We start from the raw sequence: 14,192 nt of genomic DNA, 5'->3' as shown, positions 1-14,192 counted from the left end.
AATGGGCTTTAGGTTTGGACTGTGGCTGGGCCATTCACACACATGAATATGGTTTGATCTAAAACATTCCATTGTAGCTCTAGCACTATGTTTAGGGTGGTGGTCCTGCCTGAAGGTGAATATGGGAATCTGCGTTCCCACAGACAGTAATACGTTTTTTGACGCACTCATCTGCATGCACATATTTGACGGATTTTTGACGCCTCCAAAAATGCAACATGTTGCGTTCGCCGCGCCCCACCGCAAAGCGACACATGCAAACGCATGTCTCTGCATACACCATGTTAAATATATGTACGCATGATGCATGCGGGTCTATGCGGATCAAACGCTGCACACAGCGCACAGTGTCTGTAATGCAAGAGCCAGTCTGTTCTTCTGAGGCTTGATGATGGAGGGAACAATATACTGCCTCCCTGCTGTGCTAAACATGACCAAGAGAGAGGAAAGAAATGTAGCTGACTTTTGATGTTTTGAGGTTATTTTTGTTTGATTGAACAAGCCTCACAGCCATGGCAAGGTCATACATGGCAGAAGAATTGTGCAGAATAAGCCGGCGGGTTACCAGCTGCACAATATAGCAAGATACGTTTGGGACTAATTCACAGGTGTTACTTCCAAATACTACCACTTATTTGTATTGTTTTTTTATATAGAAATTTACTGTATTTACATTTTAATGTATCTTTAATTGTTGCTGCTTTCTTAGTTTATACAACCCTATGAACTGTTTTTTTCTGTGGAAATTAGAAGACTATTGTCAGTGTAAAGAGTTAAGGTACCGTCACACTGAACGATAACGATATCGTTGCTTTTTGTGACGTAGCAACGATATCGTTAATGAAATCGTTATGTGTGACAGCGACCAACGATCAGGCCCCTGCTGGGAGATCGTTGGTCGCTGCAGAAAGTCCAGAACTTTATTTTGTCGCTGGATCTCCCGCTGACATCGCTGAATCGGCGTGTGTGACGCCGATTCAGCGATGTCTTCACTGGTAACCAGGGTAAACATACTAAAGTATGTAGTGTTTGTTTTTTTGAGCGCAGGGCCGCGCTTAGTAACCCGATGTTTACCCTGGTTACCAATGTAAAAGTAAAAAAAAAACAAACACTACATACTTACATTCCCGGTGTCTGGTCATGTCCCCCGCCGTCAGCTTCCCGCACTGACTGGTGAGCGCCGGACAGCCGTAAAGCACGCTGTGCAGCGGTGACGTCACCGCTGTACTTTACGGTCGGCGCTCAGTCAGTGCGGGAAGCTGAAGGCGAGGGACATGACCAGACACCGGGAATGTAAGTATGTATTTTTTTTTTTTTACATGTAAAACGGTAACCAGGGTAAACATCGGGTTACTAAGTGCGGCCCTGCGCTTAGTAACCCGATGTTTACCCTGGTTACCCGGGGACTTCGCATGGTTGGTCGCTGGAGAGCTGTCTGTGTGACAGCTCTCCAGCGACCAAACAGCGACGCTGCAGCGATCGACATCGTTGTCAGTATCGCTGCAGCGTCGCTTAGTGTGACGGTACCTTTAGGGTACCGTCACACATAACGATATCGTTAACGATATCGTTGCTTTTTGTGACGTAGCAACGATATCGTTAACTAAATCGTTATGTGTGACAGCGACCAGCGATCAGGCCCCTGCTGTGCAATCGTTGGTCGCTGGGGAAAGTCCAGCACTTTATTTTGTCGCTGGATCTCCCGCTGACATCGCTGATTCAGCGATGTCGTCACTGGTAACCAGGGTAAACATCGGGTTACTAAGCGCAGGGCCGCGCTTAGTAACCCGATGTTTACCCTGGTTACCGTTGTAAATGTAAAAAAACAAACACTACATACTTACATTCCCGGTGTCTGGTCAGGTCCCTCGCCGTCAGCTTCCCGCACTGACTGGTGAGCGCCGGCCAGCCGTAAAGCAAAGCACAGCGGTGACGTCACCGCTATACTTTACGGCCGGCGCTCAGTCAGTGCGGGAAGCTGAAGGCGAGGGACGTGACCAGACACCAGGAATGTAAGTATGTAGTGTTTGGTTTTTTTACATTTACAATGGTATCCAGGGTAAACATCGGGTTACTAAGCGCGGCCCTGCGCTTAGTAACCCGATGTTTACCCTGGTTACCAGTGACGACATCGCTGAATTGGCGTCACACACGCCAATTCAGCGATGTCAGCGGGAGATCCAGCGACAAAATAAAGTGCTGGACTTTCCCCAGCGACCAACGCTCTCCCAGCAGGGGCCTGATCGTTGGTCGCTGTCACACATAACGATTTAGTTAACGATATCGTTGCTACGTCACAAAAAGCAACGATATCGTTAACGATATCGTTATGTGAGACGGTACCCTTAGTGTTATGGTACCTTTACGCAGTCTCCACTGTACATTGATCACTTGCTTAATATACACCCCCTAATTTTCAGTGAAGTTGAGAACTCAAATTCTTTGAGGACTGAAATGCATAGTAATTCCAATAGAAATGAAATTAAAGGGTTAGTTTGGGGAAATAAAAATGTATTTCAGCATACATTCTGCCTAAAACTATAAAGACTCCTATTGCTGTACCTCTTCTTATATGTAACTTCATGTGATTTTACTACTTCTCACTGTGACCTTACAGAACAGTACTGCTGCTGTGCCTAACTGCTCGCCCTGTTTTCTGACATGTTACATGAGATATCAGTGGTTGTGACAAGCATCGTCCTGCTGCTCATACGCTATGTCCCCTGAACATGGCTTATTGCAGTCTGTGTGCAGTTTCGATGTCCCACCACTCTCTCTTGTTTTGCACTGCCTGCGCCTTTACAGCTTGTACATGACTTGCCTCTCCAGCTGTTGCCCCACGCTCGTTGACAGGTCACATACAAGCTGTGAATGTGCAGGCAGGCAGTGCAGAATAAGAGTAAGGCTTCTTTCACACTAGCGTCGGGCTCGGCCCGTCGCAGTGCGTCGGGCTGAGGTTACCGACGCTAGCGTTGTAAGCGCCGCACAACGGGTGCAGCGGATGCAGATTTTCATCGCATCCACTGCCCCATTGTGAGGTGGGGGAGGAGTTCCGGCCGCGCATGCGCAGTCGGAAAAAGCGGTCCGTCGGCAGCAAAAAACGTTACATGTAGCGTTTTTTTGTGCCAACGGTCCGCCAAAGCACGACGCATCAGTCGCACGACGTATGCGACGTGTGGCAATCCGTCGCAATGCGTCGTCAATACAAGTCTATGGGGAAAAAAACGCATCCTGCAAGCACTTTTGCAGGATGCGTTTTTTCTGCAAAATGACGCATTGTGACGGATTGCAGTTAACGCTAGTGTGAAATTAGTTCTCCCACTCCGTGTTCTCCCACTATAAAGTCTTACATTTTCTTGAATGCAAATAGCCAGAAGAAGCCTGATATATTTTTGAGCCTGCCAGGGATGCTGAGAGATTTCAGCTCTGAAGGTTGCAATATTGTGACTGAAGCTCTGGCCTGTGGTACCTTCCATGACTTAGATTTTATTTACATGACCATTTACATTTAACTTCCATAAAAAGATGTGTGACAACTTTGCTGGACTATATAAGGGTAACATATTACACATACAGCTAAAATCGAACAAAAATATAACTTGGCTTATCAACCAAGATTACAGCAGACTGCTCCCTATGAATCTGATGAGTTCATGGGGGAACCAGTCCCTCGCCTCTTTGTACAGCTACTGATGGGCTGCTATGTATACAGCTTTAGGCCGCCGTCACACTAGCAGTATTTGGTCAGTATTTTACATCAGTATTCCTCAGCCAAAACCAGGAGTGGAAGAATCAGTGGAAAAGTATAATAGAAACATATGCACCACTTCTGCATTTATTACCCACTCCTGGTTTTGGCTTACAAATACTGATGTAAAATACTGACCAAATACTGAGAGTGTGACGGCAACCTTACACAGCAGTCTATCAATCGCTGCTGTCAAGGATGGAAAAAAATTTCTGAGGAGTTCTCCTCATGAATACATTAGACTCAAAACAGGGGTCTTTATTATTGTTTGGTCATTCCAATTTGCCAAAATGAATTTGTCTGGAGCATTTTGGCTAATAGGAGTATGATCTTAGCTGTAATATGCCCTCCATACATAGGTTGGTATATTCAGGCCAAAATGCTCTTTAAAGGTAAACATAAAAGCTATGGGGAAAACAATCCTTTAGTATTCATTGTGCAATTTACTGCTAATGAATTGCTAATATGTTTGTGAAGAATATGGGGTCTGGCAGTTTACAATCGTCCTTTAACATGTGTAGCTGTAATAGGACACCTGGCTCAGCAGGTCTTCCAACCCAATCAGCTAGTGTCAAGGCTCATACAGGAAGGCCACACTGTGTGACTGCTTCATACAAGCTTCGTTTACTCAGATAGGATTTCATAGGGAGATATAAGGAGGATATAGAGCTATTGTACATCCTAGCCATACACCTGTTACGTTTTCAAGATTTCTGGAATGGGCCAAGCTCCTTCCAGGGTCTCGATCCATTCTAGCACCCCAGGTTGGGGAGTTACGCAGAATGGCTAGTAAAAGCCAGGTAGCAAAGTAGTGTTTGGTCTCTAAATGTAACGGGGACCTGTCTGGAACCTATAGCACCAGAACCACAGCCCCATGACCTTCCGGTGGGAAGTTATGATCTTGGGAAGTTGTGATCTTTCATAGGTTTTGAGAGATTTAGCTACAAACCCCCAGGGGAGGGGCATGAATTCCATCCTGGGGGCGGACAAGGGTGTGACCAACCATGAGAATAAAGGCTTGTGTAAGGCCATGTGCACTCTCTCTTTCTCTTTCTCTCTCTCATGCTTGACAACATCTGCAAGGAGTTTGTATGTTCTCCCCGTGTTTGGGTGATTTCCTCTGGGTTCTCCAGGTTCCCCCTATTCTCTAAACACATACTGATGGGGAATTTAGATTGTGAGCCCCAATGGGGACAGCGATGATGTCTGTAAAGTGCTGTGGGATATGATGGCAATATATAAGTAAGCATAATCAGGGGTGAACCTAGCCACACTGCTGCCTGAGGCGAACATCAAAACGGCGCTCCCCCCCCAAACACACATACAGTACAGCCCCCCTATAAGGCTCCCATCTCATATACAGTCCCCCCATACATTACATGAGTGATAACTATTGTACATTCTACAATATGTCATAAATCAGACAGTATAGTCCTCCATACAGTATTCTGGGCACCACAGTGCTCTTTACAGAATAATGAGCCCCATATATTGCTCCATACAGTAGAATGAGCCCCATATATTGCTCCATACAGTATTGTGTGCACTGCACAGTGCCCCATACAGAATAACATGCCCCATATATTGCTCCATACAGTATAATGAGCCCCACATGATGCTCCATACTGTATAATGGCCACACAGTGCTCCATACTGTATAATGGCCACACAGTGCTCCATACTGTATAATGGCCACACATGATGCTCCGTACTGTATAATGGCCACACATGATGCTCCGTACTGTATAATGGCCACACATGATGCTCCGTACTGTATAATGGCCACACAGTGCTCCATACTGTATAATGGGCACACATGATGCTCCATACTGTATAATGGGCACACATGATGCTCCATACTGTATAATGGGCACACATGATGCTCCATACTGTATAATGGCCACACATGATGCTCCATACTGTATAATGGCCACACATGGTGCTCCATACTGTATAATGGCCACACAGTGCTCCATACTGTATAATGGCCACACAGTGCTCCATACTGTATAATGGTCACACATGATGCTCCATACTGTATAATAGCCACACATTATGCTCAATACTGTATAATGGCCACACATGATGCTCCATACTGTATAATGGCCACACATAATGCCCCATACTGTATAATGGTCACACATGATGCTCCATACTGTAATATGGCCTCACATGATGCTCCATACTGTATAATGGGCCCACATGATGCTCCATACTGTATAATGGCCACACCGTTACTCCTACACACGCGGCTCTGCTCCATGCACCTCGCACACACCCGGCTCTGCTCCATGCACCTCATACACACCTGGCTCCGCTCCATGCACCTCATACACACCTGGCTCCGCTCCATACACCTCATACACACCCAGCTCCGCTCCGTACACCTCATACACACCCGGCTCCGCTCCGCACACCTCATACACACAAGGCTCTGCTCCATACACCTCATACACACAAGGCTCTGCTCCGTACACCTCATACACACAAGGCTCTGCTCTGTACACCTCTTACACACCTGGCTCTGCTCCGTACACCTCATACACACACGGCTCCGCTCCGTACACCTCATACACACACGGCTCCGCTCCGTACACCTCATACACACACGGCTCGCTCCGTACACCTCATACACACACGGCTCCGCTTTGTACACCTCATACACACACGGCTCCGCTTTGTACACCTCATACACACGGCTCCGCTCCGTACACCTAATAGTACACCTGGCTCTGCTCCGTACACCTCATACACACACGGCTCCGCTCCGTACACCTCATACACACACGGCTCCGCTTTGTACACCTCAAACACACGGCTCCGCTCCGTACACCTAATAGTACACCTGGCTCTGCTCCGGACACCTCATACACACATGGCTCCGCTCCGTACACCTCATACACACACGGCTCCGCTCCGTACACCTCATACACACACGGCTCCGCTCCGTACACCTCATACACACCCGGCTCCGCTTTGTACACCTCATACACACACGGCTCCGCTCCGTACACCTAATAGTACACCCGGCTCTGCTCCTTACACCTAATAGTACACCTCATACACACACGGCTCCGCTCCGTACACCTCATACACACACGGCTCCGCTCCATTCCGTACACCTCATACACACACGGCTCCGCTCCATACACCTCGTACACATTTAGCTCCGCTCCATACACCTCATACACACACGGCTCCGCTCCATACACCTCGTACACATTCAACTCCGCTCCATACACCTCATACACACACGGCTCCGCTCCATAGACCACATACACACACTTACCATGGCAACCAGCACAGCAGAGTCCTGCAATCCATGGAGGTCCCGATCATGTGACCCCTGATTCCTCCCCTCCTGTGACCTCATCACAGGTCCTGTTTGCACAGAGCAGCCAATATGTGGTGTGCTGCTCTGTGGGTGCAGGGATGACCAGCTGATATTGCACACCGTGCGTTGTGAGTAGGGGTGCGCGCACCGCACTAGTGACAGCAAATGTCAGGGATTATGGAGAGTCGGCACCAGGTGCTCTGACCACCGCTCTGCCGCCCCCTGTCTTTCAGTGACGACTGCCCCCTGAAGCAAAGGGCTCAACTTGCCCCATGATAGCGGCACCCCTGAGCATAATAAATCCATGCATACCTTTTTTTTTATAGGGACTCTAGCAGCTGGATCCACACTTTTGCAGCTACACGGTGGCTATGCAGTGACACTTTTTTTAGAAGCGGGTCTGCCCAGTTGTTTAATATGGACGATCTGGATGCAGTTATATGTGTTTGTGATTATGTCCTGATCTTTACTCATCTGCACAGTTCTGGGTTTTGGCAATGCCATTTTTAGTTCTGCGCTTTACCTAGATGAACATTTACCTTGGCTTATCATTGGTGCCTATAGGGGACTAGCCAACTGCTCATATTTATTTCTAGGTCAGCTCCTGTTGGCTATAGCAGCTAATACATAGGCAGAGGAGGGGCTGGCTTAGCTATGGACATGAGCAGTAAGCCAGCCTCTCATGATGAGATGCCGACACAAGAAACTCTCTCGTGTGTTGAGAATAGTGTCGGAAATAGTTACGGGGCACTAACAGAGATAAAAAAAAAAATAATAATAATATAACAAATTCAACTTAATTATTTTTAAACATATTTGAAGTTAAAGTGAACTGTCCTCATCCGAAACACCTTCTAGGGTTCTTTATAAGTTGCCATAATCTAATACCATCTTCTCTTATTCTTTCTAGGTTGTAAAACTGTCAGAAATCGTATCATTGGCGAAACAAGCTCAAGTTGACGTGAAGTTTCAGTTACCAATCTAATGCTGCAGCGGCGTTTCGTTGGCTTGGGAATTTGTGTTTATTTTCTCCTTCTTGTCTAGGTTTTAATTATATGCTTTAAAAAATGGTTGGTGTTTAACGATGCTGCTTTTGGAAATCAACATCCTTTCACATATATATATATAGACTTTATCTTTCCAAAAACCACCTATCTGTTGTAAAGAAATACTTAAGCCAATGCTGAGATACAAGTTGTCAGAACCATCAATACACCTTCCAGGGCATCTAGTGACCATCTTCTCGCTTTATTTTTCTGTCTTGTAAGATACAATTGAATATCTTGTATTTCAGCTATAGTTTTGCTTTAAGCCATTACTATCCAAAGTGTTAAATGTACATACCTGATACTTCATTACTTTTACGTTAGTGCATTATACCATGCTAGGAAGGACAGCCAATTCCTACCATAGTTGTCAAGGGCTGCCCTTTTTATTTAAGAAGAGTGGCCAGCTTCATTCTGGTGAATTTGTCAAGTAGCACCTATTAAAAAGAGATCTCAAGTTCTTCACCCAAAGGACATTCAACCTTGTGCAGCAGCTATTACTGTGAAAGAGAGAGGAGCACTAACTCAACGCTGTAGCGTAATTTTCGAAATTGTTACCAAATGGAAACCTCATTGGGCCAATTACCATTTGGTAACCGTTTAGTAAGGTGTGCAACAGCTCTGATTTAGTGCAGTAAATGAGATCTTGCTCTCTCACTGCTAGAAGGACCGCAGAGGGTTGTAGGATCCTGCTCTGCGTGCCAGGATCCGTAGATCCAAAAGTTTGGACCACTTTTTTGCTAGAAATTTGGTTTCTTAATGTTTTTTTTTTTTACATCATATTATTTAGAGGTTCTCCAGTCTGAGGCTACTCGTTCTTCTCTCAAACAGTAAGAGCGACTTCACACTTGGTGATTGGTGCTCTTTAACGTTGCGTGAATGCTACCATTTTCTGATGGTAACACAGTGGTTTTGTAAGACCTCCATTACTTTTGTAGTGTAAAATTATCTAATTGACATATCGTCTGACAGGTTTCCTATGCAGTTCATGACATATAATGCAATGGAATCCCTGACAGATCTAAAGAAAGCCACCATTATTTATGTTTAGATCCAACCAAGGTAGAAAGCCATAAAATGAATAATTTTACTTAATTCGAGAGGCTGACGTTTGACTTTATTGTAGGTCACTATAGACTGTTTATTTTATTTTAGTGACCACAGCTTTATAGATATTTAGGGCCTGTTTGACCAGTTCTCAATAAGTCACATTATTTGAGTTCAATTATTCACCTTAGTCCCAATTCCTGCTGTTTTTGTAAAAATAAAAAGTGGGGACAAGCAGCTTTATATGTTCCTATATATTCTGGACATACACTCTGAATACAAATAGGGTAAGGTAACATTGAGCATATGTGATATTCTGCTAATTCTCAAGCCACTGAACATTAGGATGCATCGTGCACCGTATGCAACTGGTCTTTTATATGATCTTTACCGCTATGTTCATCAGTACATTTCCCCAGCCACCTTGTGTATATACAGCACATGTATAAATTGATTTTGAGATCAATCTTGAAGCCTTTTTAACATGGGTGAAAGATGTTACATTTGACAGAATTGAATATCAACCAATAAAAATGTAAATGTCAAAGCTTATGGGGTTATGTTTGTTGTTTCTTGTGGCATCCGTTATTACATTTATAAAATGCTAAAACTTCCTTAATTTTCTGGTATAAAGATGCATCAATCCATGGCAGAAAATACATAGCAGACACTATACATGGATGTGTTGTGGCTGTCGAACAGCCGTGAGACATGCAGCCTCGGCAACTCAAACTTGGTATTAGAGCACTCCGAAGACTCTCAATTAGCACTCGAGCATGCTTATCCGAGCACGCTCGCTCACCACTAAGATACAACATGAAGGTCATGGCTGTGTTATAATAACCATGTTCCCTGAAAGGAGATTTTGGTGGCATTGTGTGAGATTCTTTACAATCAGTTTGTTTTTTCCGTGTATTTTGTTCTACTTTTAGAGAAATCCTTTTTTTTATAGGAGATATAAATAAAAAATAAGATGAAGATTTAGCATTTTACTTTTAGGTAGGGTTTACGGACAGTGACCATGCGACAAGTGAGATGGAATTTCCAGGTCACCACCTGACAGCACCATGGAGGACGTCCTTCTTATACACAGTGGGACAGGAAACACGAGAGTTTAAAAGGACCCTCCCCCTTCCACCCTTCAGTGTTTTTCCTGTCCCACTGTGGATAGGAACGACGAGAGCGTTGTCCCTACAGAGCGTGTGGATCGGGGGGCTCAGCCTCTTCCTTCCCATGGGTCGTATCTCTGTACCGCCGACACCCAATTAATTGGGTCCCTCAGCGACGCTGGTGTAGCGCTGCTCCTGGCTAGGAGGTCGCTTCCCCCTGGGGGGGCTCTCGACCTCGGACGGCTACCCCAAGCGTACCTGCATGGATCTCTGCAGGGTGGTCCCTTGGCAGACAGTCCGGAGGAGGGGCAGAGCGCTCCGGACTCCATGTGTGTCGGCGGTAAGCGTGCGTTGGACTTCCGGTTTACCGCTGCCGCGTCACTTCTGGGTCACAGCGGCAGCAGGGGGGCGGCCTTCCTCCTCGCTCCTGTAGGAGCGCCGGGACACAAGCGAAAGGATTTAAGGTAAGTGAATACCGCTAGACACCGCAGTTGCAATGGATCCAGGCTCTGTACCAACTGTCAGCGTAGAGGCCACGGGGAAACAGGATTCCCTTACACACGTGAGTCCCCTCTAAAAGGTGCGCTCCTTATACTCCTATTAAGAGTACTAGTAGTGGTCCCTTTATATATTCCAGGGGCGTCCTTCATCTGGGGATAAGAAGACGGGTAAAACCAGGAGATGTCCCATATGTGCCACAAAACTTAATGCCTTGTGCCAGAAGCCTCTGTGCGAGCCCTGCACCGCCTGCATTGTAGGAGAGGAACAGGCCTCTCTAATAACAAGCATGAGAGCTATGGTTAGAGAAGAAGTGCAGGCTTCTATATCTAACCTATCTGCCGTCCAGCAGTTCCAGCCTGAGGTCCAGGATCTACCCAGGTCTAGGAAGAGGCAGAGGGAGTCAGATTCGTCTTCTGAGGACAGTCAATCAGAATCTGACATTGAGGAAGAGGAAGAATTGTGTAAAGATCCTCCTCAGAAGGGGAAAAAGTATCTTTTCTCTTCCAATGATATTGACGAACTACTGGGAGCAGTCAGACAGACTATGCAGGTTGAGGAACCTTCGACCTCTCTTTCCGTGCAGGATGAGATGTTCGGGGGACTGCGGTCACAGACGTCAAAAGTCCTTCCGGTTAATGCCCACATTCGGTGAGTCCGAGTTCAGTCTCGGCTTTGCTCAGAGTTTACAACTACTGACCCCTTCTTCACCTCTTCCCGCAGCTCAATGATTTTGGAAGAGTGGGAGGAGGCAGAGAAGAGGATATCAATACCGAGAGACTTTAGGCTCCGTCTTCCCTTTGACCATGAAGAGGTCAAAGACTGGGAAGATATACCAAAAATTGACATCCCACTAGCAAAAGTGTCTAAAAGAACTGCCATACCATTCGAGGACTCCTCGAACTTAAAAGAGCCTATGGACAGAAAGGCGGATGGTCTCCTTAAAAAAGCTTGGGAGAGTTCGGCCGCGGTGATCCGCACAAATATTGCGGCGACATCTGTGGCGAGAGCCATGCATCTATGGGTTGATGATTTAAAAGATCAACTGTCAGCCAAAACTTCTAGAGAGTCTATCATCAGTGCTATTCCCTTACTTAAACTAGCTACAGGGTTTTTAGCAGATGCTACGGCAGAATCGGTCAGGTTCTCAGCCAGAGGGCAATCGCTATCTAATGCAGCCCGTAGGGCTATTTGGTTAAAAAGCTGGTCGGGGGATGTTCCCTCCAAGAACAAACTATGTTCCATTCCCTTTTCGGGTGGCCGGGTTTTGGGCCCTGTATTAGATGACATTTTGGAAAAAGCTTCTGATGAGAAGGGATTTCCAGAAGAGAAAAAGAAAAAATTCCAGCCCTTTCGTAGACCCTATTACAGTCTGAGAGCAGACTATAGGGGTAAAGGTAAACAAGGGAGATGGAGTTACCAGAAAGGGGGGGATAATAGGAACCGAAATAGAGATCCAGGTCCCTCAAACCCTAGGTCCGAGTTTCGGAGAAAGTGACGCCACCAGAATAGGGGGTCGGTTGTTGAATTACCTGGGGGAATGGTAAAAAATGACCTCAAACCCATGGGTCCTTCAGGTTATATCACTGGGTTACAGGATAGAGTTCGTATCCCGTCCCCCAGAAAGATTTTTTATCTCCAACGCCCGTCTCTCTTCAGTCTCCCCAATGTGGTCAGACATTCAGGATTTCCTCTGGATGGAGGCAATAACTCCCGTACCTCCTCACTAAAGAGGAACAGGTCACTACTCGGGTATTTTCTCTATAATAAAACCATCAGGAGAATCCCGAACCATCATAAACCTCAAGCCATTAAACAAATGGCTATCGTACAAAAGATTCAAGATGGAGTCCATTCGCTCCACAATTCCCCTATTGGGGAAGGACGTGGTAATGTGCACTTTGGATCTAAAAAGTGCGTATTATCACGTCCCAATTTTTTCGCAACATCAAATGTACCTAAGATTTGCGATAGAGAAAGACGGTTCAGTCCTCCATTATCAGTTCCGTTGCCTTCCGTTTGGTCCAGCATCGGCTCCAAGAGTTTTTACAAAACTCATCATAGAGATCGTATCTTTTCTAAGGAGACGAGGTATCATTATAATACCATAAATTCATAGCCATGAGTCTGACCAGACGTGTCTGACCATCTTAGAAATTGCATTTTTAAATTGCAGTTTTTTAATTGCTATGAATTAGACTAGAATTCCATGGGGCATTTGAGCATTCATCACTGCTGTACTTTCATCATCCTCATCACCACCTGTATCCTCTAATCAAGCTGTTTTGTCTACCCACAGGTATGCTGCTGTCCATCTACTCTGCCTTTCCTGCAATGTGTGTTTATGTGAACTGCATATAATTCCCACCTGGTATGCTGCTGTCCATCTACTCTGCCTTTCCTGCAATGTGTGTTTATGTGAACTGCATATAATTCCCACCTGGTATGCTGCTGTCCATCTACTCTGCCTTTCCTGCAATGTGTGTTTATGTGAACTGCATATAATTCCCACCTGGTATGCTGCTGTCCATCTACTCTGCCTTTCCTGCAATGTGTGTTTATGTGAACTGCATATAATTCCCACCTGGTATGCTGCTGTCCATCTACTCTGCCTTTCCTGCAATGTGTGTTTATGTGAACTGCATATAATTCCCACCTGGTATGCTGCTGTCCATCTACTCTGCCTTTCCTGCAATGTGTGTTTATGTGAACTGCATATAATTCCCACCTGGTATGCTTTGCTTACCCATTGTTTTCTATCCATTCCTATTTCACTTCCCTTGCTTCTTCCTTGCATACCTGAGTGGCCATCTACCCCACCCCCTCTTTATGACCTGGCTTAACTGTGAACATGTGCTCTAGACACACACGCCCACATCCTCCCTCTCAGCTGTGAGCCCTTAGGTGCCCATAAATTCATAGCCATGAGTCTGACCAGACGTGTCTGACCATCTTAGAAATTGCATTTTTAAATTGCAGTTTTTTAATTGCTATGAATTAGACTAGAATTGGACTGGAATTGACTGGAAGGTAAAGGAATAGAAAACCACTATAATGTTTCGGTTTCTTTTCACATTCACCCCCATACTACTCTATTTCTTCCTATCTCCTGTAGTCCCTCCACCCAGTAAAGAACTAGTCATTTCTCCCTCCATCCTCCCCAGTCATCTCACCTCCTCCACAGAACTATTCCTCCACATACAATCCTTTCTCGCCAGGCACACACGGCCACATCATGACCTATCCAGCTCACACCTTCTAACGCTCTGTCTGCTGCTCCTCATTGCTGGCGACATATCCCCAAATCCTGGCCCTCCTCATCACATCCCCACACTCATTTCTAATCCCCTGCCACGATCCTCTACACGTCCTCGCAACCACAGTAACCTCATACCCATTCATCCTGCCCC

The 14,192-nt window shown here is 45.8% G+C and overlaps 1 protein-coding gene across 1 annotated transcript in view; it reads left to right on the top strand.

Moving 5' to 3' along the window:
• Positions 1–9,727, top strand: part of SUCLA2 (succinate-CoA ligase ADP-forming subunit beta) — a 148,595-nt gene extending 138,868 nt beyond the window's left edge. Inside the window, exon 11 of the mRNA XM_069758283.1 lies at positions 7,993–9,727. Coding sequence (XP_069614384.1) covers positions 7,993–8,067 — 75 coding nt within the window. The 3' untranslated portion in view covers positions 8,068–9,727. The remainder of the gene's footprint in view (positions 1–7,992) is intronic.
• The last annotated feature ends 4,465 nt before the right edge of the window (positions 9,728–14,192 follow it).

This window comes from Ranitomeya imitator, chromosome 3 (genome assembly GCF_032444005.1).
Source record: "Ranitomeya imitator isolate aRanImi1 chromosome 3, aRanImi1.pri, whole genome shotgun sequence".
Classification (NCBI taxonomy): Eukaryota; Metazoa; Chordata; class Amphibia; order Anura; family Dendrobatidae; genus Ranitomeya; species Ranitomeya imitator.
Note: the sequence above shows the minus strand (reverse complement) of the source record. Positions and strands in the feature narration are given on the sequence as shown.